Here is a 23,154-nt window from a genome sequence, read left to right as displayed (position 1 = left end):
TACTACTCTTTCAGTCAAATAATATTTTCTCACGTTGCTTCTGATCTTCCCCCCAACTAACCTCAGATTGTGCCCCCTTGTTCTTGGGTTCACTTTCCTATTAAAAACACTTCCCTCCTTCTTCACCCAGAGGGTCCTTGGTTTATGGAATTCCCTTCCATAAGAGGTTGTGACAACTGTCAACCTGGAGAGCTTCAAGGCAGGATTAGACAGATTCATGGATGCCATGTGTATTGTAGGTGGTTATTGAAACAGATGTCCAAGTCTATGTTTATTTGTTTATTTATTTATTTATTTATTTATTTTATTTATTTATTAGATTTGTATGCCGCCCCTCTCCGAAGACTCAGGGCAGCTAACAACAGTAAAGAAAACAATGTAACAAATCTAATATTAAAAAATAATCTAAAAAACCCCAATTTAAGAGACCAATCATACAAACAAGCATACCATGTATAAATTCTATAAGCCTAGGGGGAAGGGAAAATTTCAATTCCCCCATGCCTGACGACAGAGGTGGGTTTTCAGGAGCTTGCGAAAGGCAAGGAGAGTGGGGGCAACTCTGATATCTGGGGGGAGCTGGTTCCAGAGGGTCGGGGCCGCCACAGAGAAGGCTCTTCTCCTGGGTCCCGCCAAATGACATTGTTTAGTCGACGGGACCCGGAGAAGGCCAACTCTGTGGGACCTAACCGGTCGCTGGGATTCGTGTGGCAGAAGGCGGTCCCGGAGATATTCTGGTCCGATGCCATGAAGGGCTTTATAGGTCATAACCAACACTTTGAATTGTGACCGGAAATTGATCGGCAACCAATGCAGACTGCGGAGTGTTGGTGTAACATGGGCATATTTTAGGAAAGCCCATGATAACTCTCGCAGCTGCATTCTGCACGATCTGAAGTTTCCGAACTATGTTGGTTGAGGCAGGCAGGGTTCCCTTAGGTTCCAAGGGAAAGGGAGGGTTTTGCCTTCTCTTTCTGCTCAAGATCCCCATGGACAATTGATGGACCACTGTAGGACACAGAATGCTGGAGACTCGGTGGGTTTTGGCCTGATTCCGCCGGGCTCTTTTCACGTTCTTATCATTTAAGGACTACCTGACATCTCCTGACACCTTCCCATTGAGTGTTGTTGCTGGAAACAGCCCCCCTCCACCCCCGTTTGACTTAGGTTTCGAGTTCTACCCCACAAGCCAGCTTTGATCTATTTACAAATAAATAACCTGTGAGTTATATCCTCTCTTTGCTTCCTGTTCTGGCCCAGAAGGCACATTCAAAGGCAGCTTCTGCTATTGTCACCCTAAAAAAAAAACAGTTCCTGCTGCTTTTGAATCAAAGCGAGCTTAAACTGGAAGGGAAATCCCCTAGTTCTGCTGACGCGCTCTCTTACACACACACACACACACACACACACACACACAAACACACACACACTCTGCTCCTCCCTAACAATTTTTCTCCACTCCCAGCTCTGTAAGACCTTGGCAACTTTACTCCTTTTACAGGAATGGGGCAAAGGGTGTTGGCTGGTCCCCGAGGGCAGGGCGGGAGATCTTCTTTTGCCAACACGTATACACACACACACACAAAACACAAACACACACAAACTTTTCCTGCCCTGCAGAATTGCAGAGGAAAATTTCTGGCTGCGAGGGAAGGCCGCTGCCCCTGGGAAGTAGAATCCCGGGCGAATCTTCGCGGAACAACAGGAGACCTTATCCCGCCAGACTTGAAATAGTACGGCAATTAGACAATTGACAAGTACGTCGCCTCCGATCTGATCTAACTGTAGTTGATAAAATCATACCCCCAAATTTTATTTACTTATTAAATTTGTATGCCGCCCCTCTCCGCAAATGGCTTATGCATTTTGTTTCAACATCGTTCAGTGCAAATTGGGGGCTTGGGGGTGGAGCTCCATTTTCGTTCCTCCCCCCCCCAGGCAGTAGCCCACCCCTGGGCGGGGGAAGCTGTTTTTGTCCTCCGCAGGCATTGAATTATGGGTGTGGGCACTCGCGCATGCACGATAGCATGCGCCCAAGCTCTTTCGGCACCCGAGGAAGAAAAGGTTTCACTGGTCTAAGGGGCATGCGTAAATGCACTAGAGTGCCTTCCGTCCCCTGTCCTATTGTCTCTCCTATATCTCCTATATCTTTTATCTCCTATTCCTATATCTTTTCTCTATTCTTTCATTGATATATTTTATTCCTATATCTTATCATATCTTCTTCCTCTGATATATTTTACTACGCGTATATCCTCTATAACCTTTATTGTATACAGTATTGGGATAGATAGATAGATAGATAGGTAGGTAGGTAGGTAGGTATAGATAGATAGGTAGGTCGGTAGGTAGGTAGGTATAGATAGATAGGTAGGTATAGATAGGTAGATAGGTAGGTATAGATTGATTGATAGATCGATAGGTAGGTAGGTAGAGATAAATAGATAGGTAGGTAGGTAGGTAGGTAGGTAGAGATAGATAGATAGATAGATATTATCTCTATTATCTATCTATCTATCTATCTATCTTATCTCTCTCTCTCTCTCTCAGATAGATAGATAGGTAGGTAGGTAGAGATAGATAGGTAGGTAGGTAGGTAGGTAGGTAGAGATAGGTAGGTAGGTAGGTAGAGATAGGTAGATAGGTAGATAGGTAGGTAGGTAGAGATAGATAGATAGATAGATAGATAGATAGATAGATAGATAGATAGATATTATTATCTCTATTATCTATCTATCTATCTATATTATGTATATATATATATATATATATATCTCACAGATAGATAGAAAGATAGAGAGAGAGAGAATAATAATAATAATAATAATAATAATAATAATAATAACTTATTAGATTTGTATGCCGCCCCTCTGAAGACTCGGAGAGAGAGAGAGAGAGAGAGAAATAAAGGACAGGAGGCCGACTCTGTGGGACCTCACCGTGTCGCTTTGCCATTACTATTCACTTATGTTCATACCACCTACTCTCCTATACATGTTTGACAAATAAATAAACACAATAAACCAATAAGAGAAGCGATAGGTAAGGAAGCTGCCGCGGTGGCAGAGGCAGGAAGCAAAGGTCACAGCCAGGAGCCGGCGGTTCTTACTGGAAGCCTTTCGGTCTGGGGAGTGGCCCTTCCCACTTGCTGCGAGCGAGCGGGGCTCTGCCGGCAGAAGGCAGTTTCGCTTTATTGTAAACGGAGCGACGGAGAGGTTTTTATGAAATCACACGATGTGGCATGATCTCAGGAGCCGGTCCCACGCCCGGAAGTGTGGTTAGGGCCCCGAGGGCAGGGACGCATCCTCGAGCAAAACACATTTCAAAGGAGGGGGAGGTCCTCTCCATCCCTCCGAGCTCCCCTCTGCGAAAAAAGGGCTGAGTCTTTTTGACAGCTGTCTCAGCAGGCGAGAAACCCCAAAATAGTGTTTTTCAACCCCAGCGCCGGTAGAGAGTTCCACTCCCAGAATTCTCCAGCCCAACAATCAGGAGGTTCATTTCATTTCATTCATTTCATTTATTGGATTTATATGCCGCCCCTCTCCGAAAACTCGGGGCGGCTAACAACAGTCATAAACAATATACAGTAAAAATCCAATACTAAAAACTAACTTAAAACCCCCTAATGTATAAAACCAACATACGTACAAACATACCATACATACAGTTGTATCAGCCTAGGGGGAGAAGAGGTCTTAATTCCCCCATGCCTGGCGGCAGAGGTGGGTTTTGAGTAGCTTACGAAAGGCAAGGAGGGTAGGGGCAATTCTAATCTCTGGGGGGAGTTGGTTCCAGAGGGCCAGGGCCGCCACAGAGAAGGCTCTTCTCCTGGGTCCCGCCAAGTGGCATTGTTTCGTTGACGGGACCCGGAGAAGACCCACTCTGTGAGCTGGATCCTAGGTAGAGGCAGATGTTAAGGTCTCCTGCTTGGGCAGGGGGGTTGGACTAGATCAGTGTTTCCCAACCTTGGCAACTTGAAGGTATTTGGACTTCAACTCCCAGAATTCCCCAGCCAGCGAATGCTGGTTGGGGAATTCTGGGAGTTGAAGTCCAAATACCTTCAAGTTGCCAAGGTTGGGAAACACTGGACTAGATGACCTGCAAGGTCCCTTCCAATTCTATTTATCTGTTAAAGCCTGGCCATTAGGGAATTCTGGGAGTTGAAATCTGCATAATAATAATAATAATAATAATAATAATAATAATAATAATAATAATAATAATAATATAATAATAATAATAATAATAATTAATAATAATAATAAAATTAATTAAAGCATGTGGATTCGGGAATTCTAGGAGATTAAGTCCTGTCTGTCTATTTGCATCCAACCATCCATCCATCCATTTAAGGGCTGCAAAAAGTTTTTACTACCACACTGTGGGTGTGACTAATTTTGTGGGTGTGGCTTGCCAGCTATGTGACCAGGTGGGAATGGCTTGATGATCATGTGACCAGAGGGTGGCTTAAAGGTCATGTGACTGGCTTAAAGGTGGCCAGCTTGATGTTACTCACGTCAAGGGTTTGGGTTAGAGTACCTGGCCTCTCCTCACCTCAAAGAGATACAATTTCCCTCACTATCTACTATTTACTCTATTTAATGAACATCCAAAATATACTATTTAATTCTATGTATATATGTCCTGTGTGTACATACAAATTACACATACAGGCACATAGAAATATACATTATCTACTATATAAACTTTAGCTCTTCTAAAATTATACACGTTCAATCTCATTTACTGCAATAGGAAAAACATACCCAGAGCCCAGAAGGGTGAAAAAGAAAAAAAATCAATTTTTTTCTACCAGTTCTGCATACCTGACTATACGCATAGGAGCCCATCCATCCATCCAACCATCCATCCATCCATCCATTCCTCCCTCCCTCCCTCCCTCCCTCCCTCCCTCCATCCATCCATCCATCCATCCATCCACCCCATCCATCCATCCATCCATCCACCCCATCCATCCATCCATCCATCCATCCATCCATCCATCCATCCCCTAATCAAGGAACCACCCACACTAACAGAGCAAGGCACTGGTACATATGAGTCCCAGCAACCAATTAGGTCCCACAGATTTGGCCTAATTGTCAGCCAGACAATGTCGCTTGGCAAGGCCTAAGTGTAGAGCCTTCTCTGTGGAGGCCCCGGCCCTTTGGAATCAGCTCCCCCCCGGAGATTCGCACTGCCCCCACCCTCCTTGCCTTCCGTAAAAGTCTTAAGACTTACCTATGTCGCCAGGCTTGGGGCAATTAGGTCTCAGCTTTCTATGCCCAACAAAATGAGATATATGTTATATGATTGAACTGGTAATGATTGTTTTGAAATATTGGATTTTTAGATGGTAATTTTAAATTTAATTAGATTTGCCATTGTACTGTATTGTTATATTATATGCTGTTAGCCGCCCCGAGTCCTTGGAGAAGGGCGGCATACAAATCTGATTCATAAATAAATAAAAATAAATAAACAGAGCAAACCCCGCTCCTTTCTAGCAGTGATGATGTTACCTAGTTGGGTGGCGAGATGTCTGCGAAAAAACCCATCAAGCTCAGAGGGCACCGAGGATCCCACCTGTTAGGTGAAGGTCTAAAGCAGTGTTTCCCAACCTTGGCAACTTGGAGACATCTGGACTTCAACTCCCAGAATTCCTAAGCCAGCATTCGCTGGCTGGGGAATTCTGGGAGTTGAAGTCGAAATATCTTCAAGTTGCCAAGGTTGGGAAACACTGGTCTAAAGAACTGGACAGGGTCCCTAAAAAACGTCCTTTGCTCTCTTCTAGGCCACTCCACATTGCCGTAGCTCAGGGGAACCTGCCGGCGGTTCATCATTTGGTCAGTCTCTTCCACCAGGGACAGCGGGACCTGGATATTTTCAACAACCTACGACAGGTTAGTGCAACGCAAGAAGAGAACCATTGTGTAGGATGCACCTTCTACAGAGGGATGAATTGGGTTGGTGTGGGCGCAGGTGACAAACAAGGCAGTGTTGAGTCTACAGTGTCAGGGAGTTTCGGGGCAGCTATTGTTTTATGCTAGGTTATGATAGTACTGTCAAAGCACCGCGGGTTCTCTTACATGGAAAACACGGTTGTGTGTGGTGTAGCCCTGATCTACAACCCTTCCTGGTCTAGGGAGGAAGAGTTTCTCCAAATTCCAATGGTGGAAGGTCTTAAGCATAAAACATAAAACATAAAAATTATCAGGAAAGACTTCATGAACTCAATCTGTCTATTCTGGAGGACAGAAGGAAAAGTGGGGACTTGATCGAAGCATTTCAATATGTGAAAGGGTTAAATAAGGTTCGGGAGGGAAGTGTTTTTAATAGGAAAGTGAACACAAGGACAAGGGGGCACAATCTGAGGTGAGTTGGGGGAAAGATCAGAAGCAACGTGAGAAAATATTATTTGACTGAAGGAGTAGTAGATGCTTGGAACAAACTTCCAGCAGACGTGGTTGGTGAATGAACAGTAACTGAATTGAAACATTTAAATATGTGAAAGGGTTAAATAAGGTTCGGGAGGGAAGTGTTTTTAATAAGAAAGTGAACATAAGAACAAGGGGGCACAATCTGAGGTGAGTTGGGGGAAAGATCAGAAGCAACTGGATAAAATATTATTTGACTGAAAGAGTAGTAGATGCTTGGAACAAACTTCCAGCAGACGTGGTTGGTAAATGAACAGCAGCTGAATTGAAACATTTAAATATGTGAAAGGGTTAAATAAGATTCAAGAGGGAAGTGTTCTTAATAGGAAAGTGAACATAAGAACAAGGGGGCACAATCTGAGATTAGTTGGGGGAAAGATCAGAAGCAACGTGAGAAAATATTATTTGACTGAAGGAGTAGTAGATGCTTGGAACAAAATTCCAGCAGACGTGGTTGGTCAATCCACAGGAACTGAATTTAAACATGCCTGGGATAAACATATATATCCATCCTAAGATAAAATACAGGAAATAGTATAAGGGCAGACTAGATGGACCAGGAGGTCTTTTTCTGCCGTCAATCTTCTATGTTTCTATGTACACGACCCAAACAGAAAGCCTCTGGTATTGACTTAAATAAAAACAACAAGTTTCTAGCCCATAAGCCTGAGAAGATAGGCTTGAACGCACCGAAGCAGAGATTCGGCTGAAGGAGATTTCTCTTGTGGGGTGCGGCTTTGGCATACTGTTCATTTCCTGGTGCCCCACCCTTCAAGGAAAAATTGCATCACAGGCTTGTGGTAGGTAAATTGAAGCCGGTGAGCTGAGAGAGGGCGGGATTGGGCTTCCTTTGGGCTCTGGAGGAAGTTTTTCAAAACGGAAACCCAGTGTAAGGAAGAACCTGGGAAGTTTGTTGGAGCAGGTAGAGGCAAGAACTGGTGGGAACTTGTCAGAAGGGAGGTCCAATCTGGAAACAAGGAGGAATTTCCCGATAACGAGAATTATTACGCAGCTGAACAGTTGTGGGTTGTGAGTGCAGTGGTACCTCTACTTACGAAATTAATTTCGTTCGGTGACCAGGTAGAAAAGTTTGTAAGAAGAAGCAATTTTTCCCATAGGAATCAATGGAAAAAGCAAATAATGTGTGAGATTGAGGAAACCACAGGGAGGGTAGAGGCCCTGTTTCCTCCCAGGAGATTCCTAGAGAGGCCCCACAGAGGCTTCTCCTCGCCTTTTCCTGCCTTGTATCCTCCCAGGAGATTCCTAGAGAGGCCCCACGGAGGCTTCTCCCTCCTTTTCCAGCCCTGTCCTCCCAGGAGACTCCTAGAGAGGCCCCACAGAGGCTTCTCCTCACCTTTTCCGGCCATGTATCCTCCCAGGAGATTCCTTTAGAGGCCCCACAAAGTCTTCTCCTCGCCTTTTCCGGCCCTGTATCCTCCCAGGAGATTCCTAGAGAGGCCCCATGGAGGCTTCTCCTTGCCTTTTCCGGTTACAAATTCAGAGGCTCAGGTTTGTAAGTGAAAAATAGTTCTTGAGAAGAGGCAAAAAAAATCTTGAACATCCGGTTCTTATCTAGAAAAGTTCATAAGTAGAGGCGTTCTTAGGTAGAGGTATCACTGTACTAAGATTTTCCCGGGTGATGGGTACTAAGATTTTTCAGAAAACATTTGTTCAGGATAGTATAATTTTTCCAGGATGGTCCAATGATCCGTGTACATGATTACCTCACTTAGCGACAGGAATGTTTGGTTGCCTCGTTGCCATCTTTGACCCTTCCCTGAGCTTTGATTGCCTCATTGCGACCGCCATTTTGACTTATTTGACCTATAGCTGGTGCTTTGGATGCCTCATTGTGTCTGCCATTTTGATTTCTTTGACCCTTTCCTGGAGCTATGATTGCCTCATCGCGACCGCCATTTTGATTTTTTGGACACTTCCGTAGAGCTTAAAATAGCCTCATTGCGACCGCCATTTTGACTTATTTGACCTATAGCTGGTGCTTTGGATGCCTCATTGTGTCTGCCATTTTGATTTATTTGACCCTTCCCGGGAGCTTTGATTGCCTCATCGCGACCGCCATTTTGATTTTTTGGACACTTCCGTAGAGCTTAAAATAGCCTCATTGCGACCGCCATTTTGACTTATTTGACCTATAGCTGGTGCTTTGGATGCCTCATTGTGTCTGCCATTTTGATTTCTTTGACCCTTTCCTGGAGCTATGATTGCCTCATCGCGACCGCCATTTTGATTTTTTGGACACTTCCGTAGAGCTTAAAATAGCCTCATTGCGACCGCCATTTTGACTTATTTGACCTATAGCTGGTGCTTTGGATGCCTCATTGTGTCTGCCATTTTGATTTATTTGACCCTTCCCGGGAGCTTTGATTGCCTCGTTGTGACCGCCATTTTGATTTTTTTGGACACTCTCCTAGAGCTTCAATAGCCTCATTGCGACCGCCATTTTGACTTATTTGACCTTTCCCCTGGAGCCTTGACTGCCTCCTGGCGACCGCCATTTTGGCTGACTTCCTCACGCCCTGAGTTTCGAGTGCCTCATTCAGGCCGCCATCTTGATTTCTTTGGCCCTGCCCTGGACACTTCCATTGCATCTTTGCCATCCCTCTTGGCTTTTTGGGGCCGGACAGAGAGCACAGAATGTTGGCTTAGATCCTGGAAACCATTTGGGCTCTGCGCCCTACACCCTTCCCCCCCCCCTCTCTCCACCCCTGGGACTTTCCCTTGATCTGCTGGTGACAAAAACTCAAGAGTCACTTCCTCAAACTCATTGCTCAAGAGAACTTGCTTCATGGTCAGCGAAGCCGGAGCGAGACAGGAGGAAATTGGGGTCAGAGCTTGCGGCGTTGTTCTGACGTCTTCGTTTTGAACATTAGAGCAACAGGGTTGGGAGGGACACTGGGGTCATCTAGTCCAACCCCTTGCTCAGGCAAGAGATTCTTATCTATGCCATTCCTTTATGCATTATCATATTTTTTAATTTTTTTTCCAACACAAGATTAAAAAACAATTCCCGTCAACGAAACAATGTCGGTTGGCGGGCCCCAGGGGAAGAGCCTTCTCTGTGGCGGCACCGGCCCTCTGGAACCAACTCCCCCCAGATATCAGAGTTGCCCCCACCCTCCTTGCCTTTCGCAAGCTCCTTAAAACCCACCTTTGCCGTCAGGCATGGGGGAACTGAAACATCTCCCCCTGGGCATGTTTAATTTATATATGGTATGCTTGTGTGTGTGTCTGTTAGTATAGGGGGTCTTTCTTAAATCTTTAAATATTTTAAATTGTCAGATTATTTATGATTTGTTTCCACGTGTTGTGAGCCGCCCCGAGTCTTCGGAGAGGGGCGGCATACAAATCTAAGTAATAAATAAATAAATAAATAAAATAATTCATAGTTTCCAACACAGAAACAAGCTTATTGTCAAACATATACATTTTTTTTTTCTGTTTACTTTGTAATCATTCAATGGAGGCTCTTGTGTCTCTTTTCCCCCACAACGTAACTGTAAAAACATATAACTAAACAATGTCGTTTGGTGGGACCCAGGAGAAGAGCCTTCTCTGTGGCGGCCCCGACCCTCTGGAACCAGCTCCCCCCAGAGATTAGAACTGCCCCCACCCTCCTTGCCTTTCGTAAAGTTCTTAAGACCCATCTTTGCCGTCAGGCATGGGGGAACTGACACATCTCCCCCGGGCCTATACAGTTTATACATGGAATGTTTGTGTGTGTGTTTGCTTTTAATAATGGGGGTTTTAGTGGTTTTTTTTTATTATTAGATTTGTTCTTACATTGTTCTTGTTATTGTTGTGAGCCGCCCCGAGTCTGCGGAGAGAGGTGGCATACAAATCTAATAAATAATAATAATAAATAATAATAATATCTTATATATTCAAAAAACTCTTAAAAATATGACTTCTCTTTATCTAATATTAAAACATTACAATAACCTTTGCATAAATCGCTGGTCATCAAATTCACTTCTTATTTGCATCTGTTAAACTTATTATTCCAAATGGCAATTTTCTTATAATCTTTTAAGCCAATTAGATTATATATAAAATAATTCTTCATATTGCAACCCAAAAAAAATCTAATAAACCATAATTCTATATGTCTAATAAAATAGTTATTCCAATAAATAAAATACAAAAAAAAATTGGGGGGAAAAGATGGCAGCGCCCGAAGGACTTACTCAGAACAAGTTAGAGTAATGAAAAAAAACCCTGCAAAGACTTAGGGCTTGGAAAACATTCTTTGCAGAGAGAAACAATGAAAGAGCCTGCAAGGTAAGAGATGGGAAGATTGTTAGTAGTTAATTAGGGCTGGGGGAAAAAAGCTACATTCAGAGTATAAGATGCACCCTATCAGCCTACTTTAGGGACGGGAAAGGTGCATGTGATACACCGAAAAATACGATATATTTACAAGGAAAGTCTTTCGAATCAAATAAACGCATCTAAAAGTCTTCTGCTGAAATTAGCAGGAAGAGTTCTATCACCTGGCAAGAGTCCCAGAAAAAGAGATAACACAAATAATAATTACCCAGCTGGAATTAATCAAAAGCAAAGCTGCAAAGGAATAATCTTGAAGTTTAGGGTTCTTCTTAAAGCCGAAAATGTTCTTTCAAACGTAAGACAATGTAATCCAAAAACTAGAAGCCAGAATAAATTGTTGTTCTCTGCGCTGGGACATGGCTCTGCTCACTCTTAAATACCCTCATACCCAATAGCTCCTACCACTACTCCTGAGTGACTCTCCTCTTAACCAACCATTCATGTCTTCTAAATGCCCTTCGAACCCTGGCATCCAGAAGAGGCTCCTCCTGTTCCCCGGAGTCACTCCTGTAGGAAATGTAAAGTCATTCCTAACAGGAAATGCTGATTCACTCCTCCCGGGAAGTGCAGAAGGCCCTGGTTGACCCTGACCCCTTCATCTTCTTCACTGTCCAGCCAGGAACACAAGGCACCTGTGGTCCACCACCCTAGTCTGTGTGTCCTTGGAGTCCATTATTATTTGTGCAGGACGCGAGCGAACCACAACACGTTGTTTCAACATTTTTATGTTACGAGCTACCCAGAGTCGCTGGATATGAGACGGGTGGCAAATACATTCGGAAACCACCTTCTACCGCATGAATCCCAGCGGCCGATAAGGTCCCACAGAGTCGGCCTTCTCCAGGTCACGTCGACCAAACAGTGTCGTTTGGCGGGCCACAGGGGAAGAGCCTTCTCTGTGGTGGCCCCGGCCCTCTGGAATCAATCCCCCCCCCAGAGATTAGAACGGCCCCCACCCTCCTTGTCTTTCGCAAATTACTCAAGACCCACCTTTGTCGCCAGGCATGGGGGAGTTAGGATATTCCTTCCCCCGAGGCCATTACAAGTTATGCATGGTATGTTTGTGTGTATGTTTGGTTTTTTATAATAAGGGTTTTTTAGTTGTTTTATTAAATCGGATTGTTACATGTTGTTTTTTTATCATTGTTGTTAGCCGCCCGAGTCTGCGGAGAGGGGCGGCATACAAATCCAGTAAGTAAGTAAGTAAGTAAGTAAGTAAGTAAGTAAGTAAGTAAGTAAGTAAGTAAGTAAGTAAGTAAGTAAGTAAGTAAGTAAGTAAAGAAAGAAAGAAAAATAAAATAAAATAAAATAAAATAAAATAAAATAAAATAAAATAAAATAAAATAAAATAAAATAAAATAAAATAAATAAATTAAAATAAAATAAATAAATTAAATAAATCTTCATTCATTTCATAAATTTCATTTTTTTTGTTCTCAATAAATGCGTGCATGAATGCATGCATGCATCAATGCATGGCTGGATGAATGAAATTTTGTTTGCAAAAGACAAGCTGGGCTTTCCTGTAAGCTGCCGGTCACGTGGGTCCCATTCCACCCCCTGCCCATAATTTCCTCTTCCGTTTCTTATCAAAGTCTCTTTGGACCCAGTCCCTCACCACCACCCGCCCCCCCCGCCTTTTCTGAGAAACCTCCAGCTGCATCAGTGCAGGCAGGTGTAAGGGATGCGGTTTGGTCATGGGAACTCAGCTGGTTTCCTCCGAATTGGGTGAGTAAGAGCCGTTGAGACGAAGCCGGGGTGCCGGGCAATTGCCGTGGTTCCAAGGAAGAGCTCCGAGGACAGCGGGTTCTTGCCTCGTGGGTGTCTGGGTTTCTTGTGTGTTGACTTCCTATGCAAACCGGTCCCACTACCCAGAAATGACCCCGGTAAAGGGAGTCAGCTTTCTCCACCTGTCAAGCGTGGCGAGATACCACCATGCAGGAAAACACAGTAAAAAAAAAAACCCCTTCAATTCTGCATCTTCCGTTCAGGGGTTAAATTGAGATTTTTTTAATTTTTTGTTATTTTGATTTTGTTGTTGTTGTGGTCGCCCATCTGAGCAAGTGACACTGGGTGGGAAGCTCTCTCCCCATGACTTTTCTTGCACTTTTTCTCTTTTTTTCAAATGTCTTTTTTCTGCCTTTCCCCCCCCTTACTTACGTTTGATTAGTTTGCCTGGCTTTTTAAAAATCCGGTAGGTAGGTAGGTAGGTAGGTAGGTAGGTAGAAAGGAAGGAAGGGAGAGAGAGAGAGGAAGGAAGGAAGGAAGAAAGGGAGAGGAAAGGAAGGAGGGAGGGAGTGGAGGGAGGAAGGAAGGAAGGAAAAAAGAGAGACAGAGGGAGGGAGGAAAGAAAGAAAAAAGAAGGAAGGAAGGAAAGAAAGAAGAAAGAAGGAAAGAAGGAAAGAAGGAGAGGAAGAGGAAGGAAGAAAGGAAGGAAAGAAGGAAAGAAAGAAAGAAGGAAGGAAAGAAAGAAAGAAGGAAAGGAAGAAAGAAAGAAAGAAAGAAAGAAAGAAGGAGAGGAAGAGGAAGGAAGAAAGGAAGAAAATAGGAAAGAAAGAAAGAAGGAAGGAAGGAAAGAAAGAAAGAAGGAAAGAAAGGAAGGAAGGAAGAAGGAGAGGAAGAGGAAGGAAGAAAGGAAGGAAATAAGGAAAGAAAGAAAGAAGGAAAGAAAGAAGGAAAGAAAGAAAGAAAGAAAGAAAGAATATCCATGTATACCCTGGCAGTAATGAGCCCCTTTCCCTTCCTCCATTTCCAGACCCCTTTACACCTGGCGGTCATCATAGCTCAGCCTTCCCTGGTGAAACTCCTGCTCTCCTACGGCGCATCCCCCATGGTGCTGGACCGGCATGGACAGACCGCTCTGCATCTGGCTTGTGAACACAACAGCCTCCGTTGCCTGCAGGAGTTGTTGGAGGGAAGTCCTACCACACTGGACCTCGAGGCCCGGAATTTCGAGGGTGAGCATGGAGGCCTAGTCACTGGACATGACGAAATAAGATAATTCGAAAATCCCCAGACATTTTAAGAGTTTGTAGTAGACTCCTCGGCTTACAACTACAGTATTGGTTTACTGGCCATTCGAAACCGTACTGAAAGAAAGGACTTTGTGACCCATCTTCACACTTAACAACCATCCTAGCATCCCTCGTGGGCGCATAAAATTATGGGTGCAGATACGCACACCTGCAACACCCACCCCCCACCTCCTTCCCACCAGATCAAAAGCAATGTGAGAAAATATTGTTCGACTGAAAGAGTAGTGGATGCTTGGAACAAACTTCCAGCAGACGTGGTTGGTCAATCCACAGTAACTGAATTGAAACATGCCTGGGATAAACATATATCCATCCTAAGATAAAATACAGGAAATAGTATAAGGGCAGACTAGATGGACCATGAGGTCTTTTTCTGCCATCAATCTTCTGTGTTTCTATGTTTTTGGAACGCAAACCAAAAAATGTTTGCCATCCCTGTCCTCAGGTGACCTTCTGCCAAACAAATTCAAAAAAGCAGCCAGCTTCACATAACAACCGTGTTTTAACTGCGCAACTGCGGCAATTCACTTAACAAACGTAGCCAGAAAGGTTGAATCAAACTCACTTAGGTCGTAAATCAAATAAATTAAATTAAATTAAATTAGCTGTCTCTCTTATCAACACAAGGGTTGGGCTTATTGGTGGTCATAAGTACAGAGAGAGCTACCTGTATAGTGGCACCTCTACTTATGAACGTAATTCATTCCGTGACCAGGTTCTTAAGTAGAAAAGTTTGTAAGAAGAAGCAATTTTCCCCATAGAAATCAATTTAAAAGCAAATAATGCGATTGGGGAAACCAGAGGGAGGGTGGAGGCCCTGTTTCCTCCCAGGAGATTCCTAGAGGCCCCATGGAGGCTTCTCCCTGCCTTTTCCGTCCCTGTTTCCTCCCAGGAGATTCCTAGAAAGGCCCCACGGAGGCTTCTCCCCACCTTTTCCGGCCATATTTCCTCCCAGGAGATTCCTAGAGAGGCCCCAAAGAGGCTTCTCCCTGCCTTTTCCAGTTATAGTTTCGGAGGCTCGGGTTTGTAAGTGGAACATGGTTCTTGAGAAGAGGCAAAAAAAATATTGAACACCTGGTTCTTATCTACAAAAGTTTGCAAGTAGAGGCGTTCTTAGGTAGAGGTCCCACTGTATTTAGAATCAGTGACAAAAATGGACAAGAGCTGTTTCTCTTTTGTTTTCAAAATGTCCTTATTGTTTTCCCCTTTTTGTCTCGGACTAGGTTTCACCCCGTTGCATTTAGCTGTTGCATCTTCTCACCACGACATTGTTCTTGCTTTGCTGGATCATGGGGCAGATGTGGATGCCGTGGTAAGCATGGAGTTCGAGAGGATATTGTCAAGCGTCAATCAGGAGGTTCAGGCGCTTCCATGAGTATAAAGATTTATTGCATCGCTTAAGCTGTTTACAAGAATCCGGCCAACTGGCCATTTAGAGAAATGAGTAGGAGATTCTGCGGTTCAAGGTGGGCTGGATTTAGATCTCTCGGGGGCATGCAGAGACCGGTGACTTATGACGTGTTTTGACTCCTCCTTCGGGCTAAGTCTGGTCATTACCTACAGATACAGTGGTACCTCTGCTTAACAACTTATTTCGTTCCGTGACCAGATTCTTGTTCTGTCGGGCTCTCTGGTAGAATCCTCCCAAAAATTCACAGGTACAAATTTCAGACACACACACGTTTGAAAATTCAAAACAATGTTCTTTATAATGAAAATTCACTTAAACCAAGCCCTCTTTTGGTGTAGCAAAGAGCACTCGTCTCCAAACAAACTGGTCATTGGTACAAGTCCCTTATCAGTTCTGAGATACTTAGCTTGCAGCTGTGAGGCAATTCACAGTCCTTCTTCTTTCACAAAGTGAAACACACTTTGCCCTGGTTAAGTTTCAAAGCGGGGAAAAATCAGCACACAAAAGGTCAAAGTCAGTAAAGCAGTCACGAAACACAACGATCAGATAATCCTCCACAATGGCCAAACCCACAGGATGCTCTTTATAGCAGCCTCACTAATGACCACAGCCCCACCCAACCACAGGTGGCCTCATTTTCTTTGATAATAATCTCTCAGTTGTTGTTGCCTATGCATCGCTTTCCGCATGCGTGGCAGTATCATTAACTCTTGTTCTGAATCCAAGGAGGAACTAGAGAATTGATCTCCTTCTGAGCTGTCTGTCCCACTCTCCTCCTCCCTGTCACTCATGTCTTCTTGGTCAGAGGAGCCTTCATCAGCAGATTCCACGGGGGGGGGGGGGGCAAAACAGGCCTGCAGCATGTGGATGTCTCCCCCACATCCACAGTCCTTGGGGCAGGAGCAGGGCCAGAGCTACCCACAACAGGTTCTTAAGTAGAAAAGTTTGTAAGTAGAAGCAATTTTTCCCATAGGAATCAATGTAAAAGCAAATAATGCCTGCAAACCCATTAGGAAAGAAATAAAAGCTGGGAATTTGGGTGGGAGGAGGAGGAAGAAGAAGAAGAGGAGGACAGTCGCTGCCGAAGGAGAATAAAAAAAATCCAAAACTTTAAGGCTTAAAAAAAAAAGAGAGGGACTCTGAGGCTGCCTCCCATACACTGCACCAGAGAGAGAAACCCAGGGGGAATGGCAGGAAACTGGCCGGGCCTTTGTGCCGCTCTCAAATTTCCTGGAAAATTTTTCCGGGCTCAGCTTCTTAAGTAGAAAATGGTTCTTAAGAAGAGGCAAAAAGAGGTTGTTGTTCTTGTTGTTGTTGTTGTTGTTGTTGTTGTTGTTGTTATTATTATTATTATTATTATTATTATTATTATTATTATTATCAATTGGATTTATATGCCGCCCCTCTCTGCAGACTCGGGGCAGCTAACAACAATGATAAATACAACATGTAACACTCCAATTTAATAAAACAACTAAAAAACCCTTATTATAAAAACCAAACATACACACAAACATACCGTGCATAACTTGTAATGGCCTAGGGGGAAGGAATATCTTAACTCCCCCATTCCTGGCGACAAACGTGGGTCTTCAGTAATTTGCGAAAGACAAGGAGGGGGGGGGCGTTCTAATCTCGGGGGGGAGTTGATTCCAGAGGACTGGGGCCACCACAGAGAAGGCTCTTCCCCTGGGGCCCGCCAAACGACATTGTTTGGTCGACGGGACCCGGAGAAGGCCGACTCTGTGGGAACTTATCGGCTGCTGGGATTCGTGCGGTAGAAGGCAGTTCCGGAGGTATTCTGGCCCAATTCCATGTAGTGCTTTATCTAGAAAAGTTCTTACGTAGAGGTGTTCTTAAGTAGAGGTACCGCTGTATTGGGTATTGTTCGTTTTGACGCTGTGGGAAGGCGGAAATAAACCGTGGAAATTGCATGAAAACTTCACCGATCTCTGCAATCGATTACAAGCTGTGAATAATTTGGGATGAGCTGCAGAGACCTGTTCGTGAACCGTGAAGTGGCACGTCATATTTTGCATCTCTTGTTTTTAGTGATACCCGGAGATGTTCTTCTTAATGGGGAAAGCTTATTTTACAAAAAAATAAACAAAAGGAACTTTAAATGAATAAGCAGAGGGGGGGGGGGGAAATCCTCTCTCTTTTTTTTCATTCCGGGAGAGAGGTTGCGAAAGAGGATGTGACGATTTTCAACAAAGGAATTGTGGAGGATTGGAATTTTTCAAAGGGAATGTTTGAGTAGGAGGAAAGGGCTTGAGTCAAAGGGACACACACACACACACCCCAAAAAAGGCCCAAGGTAGAATTGAGTGACTGCATTTTTTTTGTGATACTTTGATAACTTTTTTTATGAAGAGTTCATGAATTTGCAATAAAGTTACACCCTTTCCCTTCAGGTTAGCTCTTTATTTATTTATTTATTTTGCCATAATTTTTATTGATTTTTAAAATATTTAATATTGGTATCTCCGGAACCGCCTGCTACCGCACGAATCCCAGCAACCGATAAGGTCCCACAGAATTGGCCTTCTCCGGGTCCCGTCGACCAAACAATGTCGTTTGGTGGGCCCCAGGAAAAGAGCCTTCTCTGTGGCAGCCCCGGCCCTCTGGAATCAACTCCCCCCGGAGATTAGAACTGTCCCCACACTCCTTGTCTTTCGTAAATTACTCAAGACCCATCTATACCGCCAGGCATGGGGGAGTTGAGACACCTTTCCCCCAGGCTTTTTTATATTTATGTTTGGGTATGTATATGTTGTTTGCTTTTTTAAGTATGATAGTTTTTTATGTGCTTTTTAAATATTAGATCTGTTTTCGCCGGAATATTGTTTTTATTATTGTTGTGAGCCGCCCCGAGTCTTCGGAGAGGGGCGGCATACAAATCTAATAAATTGAATTGAATTGAATTGAATTACATCTTAATATCTTCACATAGATTGACACCCATATATTTCTGTTTCAGAGTTATTGGTTTTCAGCCATGTTCCCCATTGTTTTTCAGACTTCATAGCACGACAGAAGCCCGTGCTAATGTTAAATACTGTTTTTAAAAAATAAATAAAGGAAAGGGAAAGAACCCTGGTCTCGGAATTTAAAAATTCATTAATGTTACCAACCTAAGGCCAGTTGTAACCAACCCTGGTTGACTCTTGTTCTTAGGATATAAAGAGTGGCAGATCTCCGTTACTTCATGCTGTGGAGAACAATAATTTGGATATGGTGGAATTGCTACTACAGGTAAGGATGATTTGCCCTTCTTGAGAAAAATCCTCTTTTAGCTTCAAACTATTTTTTTTAAAGAAATACAAGAAAAATGCATGACCATGGTTCAATTAAAATAAACAATAGTTTAGCGCAAGCTATATGGGAATTATTAAGAAAAAGCAAGCAACATTAATTGGACAATCACGAAAGAATTAGCAATACTAGTTAAATATGGGGAATTACGAGAATTTAAAGAAATCAAAACGGCAGCTTTGGAAAGCGCTCAAGCAGTAGTGGTATTAGGGTGGAAGGACAGCAATAAATGGACAATCCAGAATTGGTACTGGTACATGGTGGACCACATCCACTTTGAAATTATGGAAATAAGATTAAATAAGTTTGATGAACATAAATTGGAGAAGCTGATGGCACGATGGAATAAGGTGAAAAATTATATCTTCAGTAGAATTTATGACGACAATGTGAAAAATAAATTACAATCACTTTTTGTATGTAAAGAAATGTAAACCGGAGCCAAGGAAGAAATTGAAACTTATTGCAAATAATTTAACCCCCTAAATGGTGGTGGGGTTTGTTGGTGTTGGGCACTTTTTCTGTAAGTAATTTTTATTTTTGTTCGTTGTAATAAAAATTTAATAAAAATATATTTAAAATAAAAAAGAAAAAGCAAGCAAAACAATGTTTCTCAACCCTGACCATTTGAAGCTGTGAGGACTTCAATTCCCAGAATTCCCCAGCTGGCCAGCTCAGGAATCCTGGGGGTTGAAGTACACACAACTTAAATAAATCAAACCTGAGTAAATACTGACAAATTTCCACTTCCCCAAACCATAATTTATTTTGTCATCTGGGTCAATGAATATGGTTATCCTTAAACCAGGGGTAGGCAAAGTTGGCTCTTCTTTGACATATGGACTTCAACGCCCAGAATTCCTGAGCTAGCACGATTGGCTCAGGAATTCTGGGAGTTGAAGTCCACAAGTCATAGACGAGCCAACTTTGCCTACCCCTGTCCTAAACCATGGAGCAATACCGCAACTCACTAAGTATGACTTCAAATGCTGCTTGTTTGTAATAAACCATTGTTAAACATCGACCAGGATTTTCACAGTGTGGCAGAAAAGTCGTAAACCCATTTTTCAGCACAGGAAGGGGTGTTGTAAACCAATCCAAAGTGTTGGTCATGACCTTTAAAGCCCTACATGGCATTGGACCAGAGTACCTCCGGAACCGCCTGCTACCGCACGAATCCCAGTGGCCGATAAGGTCCCACAGAGTTGGCCTTCTCCGGGTCCCGTCGACTAAACAGTCGTCTGGTGGGCCCCAGGGGAAGAGCCTTCTCTGTGGCGGCCCCAGCCCTCTGGAATCAACTCCCCCCGGAGATTAGAACTGCTCCCACCCTCCTTGTCTTCCGTAAACTACTTAAGACCCACCTATACCGCCAGGCATGGGGGATTTGAGACACCTTTCCCCCATGCTTATTATAATTTATGTTTGGTATGTATGTGCTGTTTGGTTTTTAATTATGATAGGGTTTTTAGTTTTTTTTAATATTAGATTTGTGCCAGTATAATATTGTTTTTATCGTTGTTGTGAGCCGCCCCGAGTCTTCGGAGAGGGGCGGCATACAAATCTAATAAATTATTATTATTGTTAATTATTAATTATTATTATTAATCCAGCCTAGAATTGTAAGGACAAGCAAACACGAAATTTATCCCCAAGTAAATTTTTTCCGTTCCATAAGGCCCATCTCAATTTTTCATTTCCTCAAATGCCCTGAAATTTTTGCAAGCATGCATGCAAAATTTCTACAACAACAACAACAACAATAATATAATAATAATAACAATAATAATATTATAATAATATAAGAACAGAATTGAAAGGGACCTTGGAGGTCTTCTAATCCAATCTCCTGCTTGGGCAGGAAACCCTACACCACTTCAGACAAATGGTTATCCAACATCTTCTTAAAATCTTCCAGTGTTGGAGCATTCACAATTTACAACTTCTAGTGGCAAGCTGTTCCAATGTTCTAACTGTCAGTAAATTTCTCCTTAATTCTAAGTTGCTTCTCTCCTTATTTAGTTTCCACCCATTGCTTCTTGTCCTACCCTGAGGTGCTTTGGAGAATAGCTTGACTCCTTCTTCTTTGTGACAACCCCTGAGATACTGGAACACTGCCATCCTGTCTGCCCCAGTCTTTATTTTCATTGGTGCTTGTGGATCCTTAAAGTGTGTTGTGTTGTGTCCATTTTACAGCATGGTGCCAACGTGAACGCCCAATCCTACGGGGGCAACACGGCACTCCACACGGCTAGCGGAAGGGGCCTGTTGGACATGCTCCGCCTATTGGTGAGGAACGGTGCAGACGGCAGTCTGAAAAATTACCACAACGACACTGCCTTGATGGTAGCCAAGAACAAAAGGGTGAGATGATACTACATAGGGAAGGTTTGCCTATTTGCCAATGACTCTAAAGTGTGCAATAGGGTTGATATTCCTGGAGGGGTCTGTAATATGGTAAATGATTTAGCTTTACTAGACAAATGGTCAAAGCAATGGAAACTGCAGTTTAATGTTTCCAAATGTAAAATAATGCACTTGGGGAAAAGGAATCCTCAATCTGAGTATTGCATTGGCAGTTCTGTGTTAGCAAAAACTTCAGAAGAGAAGGATTTAGGGGTTGTGATTTCTGACAGTCTCAAAATGGGTGAGCAGTGTGGTCGGGCGGTAGGAAAAGCAAGTAGGATGCTTGGCTGCATAGCTAGAGGTATAACAAGCAGGAAGAGGGAGATTGTGATCCCCTTACAGTATATAGAGCGCTGGTAAGACCACATTTGGAATACTGTGTTCAGTTCTGGAGACCTCACTTACAAAAAGATATTGACAAAATTGAACGGGTCCAAAGACGGGCTACAAGAATGGTGGAAGGTCTTAAGCATAAAACGTATCAGGAAAGACTTCATGAACTCAATCTGTATAGTCTGGAGGACAGAAGGAAAAGGGGGGACATGATCGAAACATTTAAATATGTCAAAGGGTTAAATAAGGTTCAGGAGGGAAGTGTTTTTAATAGGAAAGTGAACACAAGAACAAGGGGACACAATCTGAAGTTAGTTGGGGGAAAGATCAAAAGCAACGTGAGAAAATATTATTTCACTGAAAGAGTAGTAGATCCTTGGAACAAACTTCCAGCAGACGTGGTTGGTAAATCCACAGTAACTCAATGTAAACATGCCTGGGATAAACATATATCCATTGTAAGATAAAATACAGGAAATAGTATAAGGGCAGACTAGATGGACCATGAGGTCTTTTTCTGCCATCAGTCTTCTATGTTTCTATGTTTCTGTAGTCAATTTGCATATATCTGGTTAAGAACTGCAGTGCAGGTAGTCCTCAACTTACAGCGGTTCGTTTAGTGACCGTTCAAACGTTACAATGGCACTGGAAAGAGGGACTTATGACCACGTTTCACACTCAGGGCTGAGCAGCGTCCTCACAATCGCGTGCCCAAAATTCAAATAGTTGGCAAGTGACTCACATTTATGACAGTTCCGCGGTCACGCAAATCCCCTTTTGCGACCTCCTGATAAATAAATTCAGCGTGGAAGCCAGATTCATTTAACAAATGTGTTACTCACTTAACAACTGCAGTGATTCACTTACCAATATTGTTGTTTACACCGATTTTACATTGGTGTGAAACTCGTTTACTAATATCTCAGGAATTTTGGGTTCCACTGTGGTCGTATATCAAGGACCACTACCTATAATCCGAGCAGGATAATGGAACAGATTCTTGAAGGTTATAGAGGAGATACTCATAGTAAAATATATCTAAGAAAGAATAGAAAAGAAGATATAGTAATAGAACATATCAATGAAAGAATAGAAGAAGAGATATAGGAATAGAAGAAAGGTATAGGAGATATAGGAGAGCAATAGGACAGGGGACGGAAGGCACTCTAGTGCACTTGTACTCGCCCCTTACTGACCTCTTAGGAATCTGGATAGGTCAAGCGTAGATAATCCAAGGGTAAAGTGTTAGGGGTTTGGGGATGACACTATGGAGTCCGGTAATGAGTTCCACGCTTCGACAACTCAGTTACTGAAGTCATATTTTTTACAGTCAAGTTTGGAGCGGTTAATATTAAGTTTAAATCTGTTGTGTGCTCTTGTGTTGTTGTGGTTGAAGGTGAAGTAGTCGCCGACAGGCAGGACGTTGCAGCATATGATCTTGTGGGCAATACTTACATCTTGTTTAAGGCGTCTTAGTTCTAAACTTTCTAGGCCCAGGATTGAAAGTCTAGTCTTGTAGGGTATTCTGTTTCTTATTGTCGTGACCGCAGATGACCAATGGGGGGCCGCGGGAAATATTATACCCAGAAATGTGGACAAGGGCTTCAAAAGAGAAGCAAAGCAATTACTTTCTCTCTGGGACAAAGGACAGGAACAGAAAGTGGTGTTTACAAGGGGAAGGACGTCATTCAAGTCGGACTGGTTAAACCGTTTCCTCAAAGTTAACAACGGGAGGAGACGAGAGGTGACCCTTTGGTGCAAATGTAGTGGGGCTTTCGTAGGTGATTTCCTACCTAACCCCGATGGTGACCACGGTCGTGAATGTGAAAAACGGTCGTAAGTCACTTCTTTCGATGCTATTAGAACTTTGAAT

At 43.2% G+C, this 23,154-nt stretch overlaps 1 protein-coding gene across 1 annotated transcript in view; it reads left to right on the top strand.

The window, feature by feature from the left end:
- Positions 1-23,154, top strand: part of BCL3 (BCL3 transcription coactivator) — a 33,113-nt gene that overhangs the window by 6,000 nt on the left and 3,959 nt on the right. Inside the window, exons 3-7 of the mRNA XM_070764037.1 lie at positions 5,795-5,903; positions 13,540-13,741; positions 15,043-15,131; positions 18,408-18,485; positions 20,739-20,906. Coding sequence (XP_070620138.1) covers positions 5,795-5,903; positions 13,540-13,741; positions 15,043-15,131; positions 18,408-18,485; positions 20,739-20,906 — 646 coding nt within the window. The remainder of the gene's footprint in view (positions 1-5,794; positions 5,904-13,539; positions 13,742-15,042; positions 15,132-18,407; positions 18,486-20,738; positions 20,907-23,154) is intronic.

The sequence above is a fragment of the Erythrolamprus reginae genome, chromosome 11 (genome assembly GCF_031021105.1).
Source record: "Erythrolamprus reginae isolate rEryReg1 chromosome 11, rEryReg1.hap1, whole genome shotgun sequence".
NCBI lineage: Eukaryota > Metazoa > Chordata > Lepidosauria > Squamata > Dipsadidae > Erythrolamprus > Erythrolamprus reginae.
This window is presented reverse-complemented; position numbering and strand designations above follow the sequence as displayed.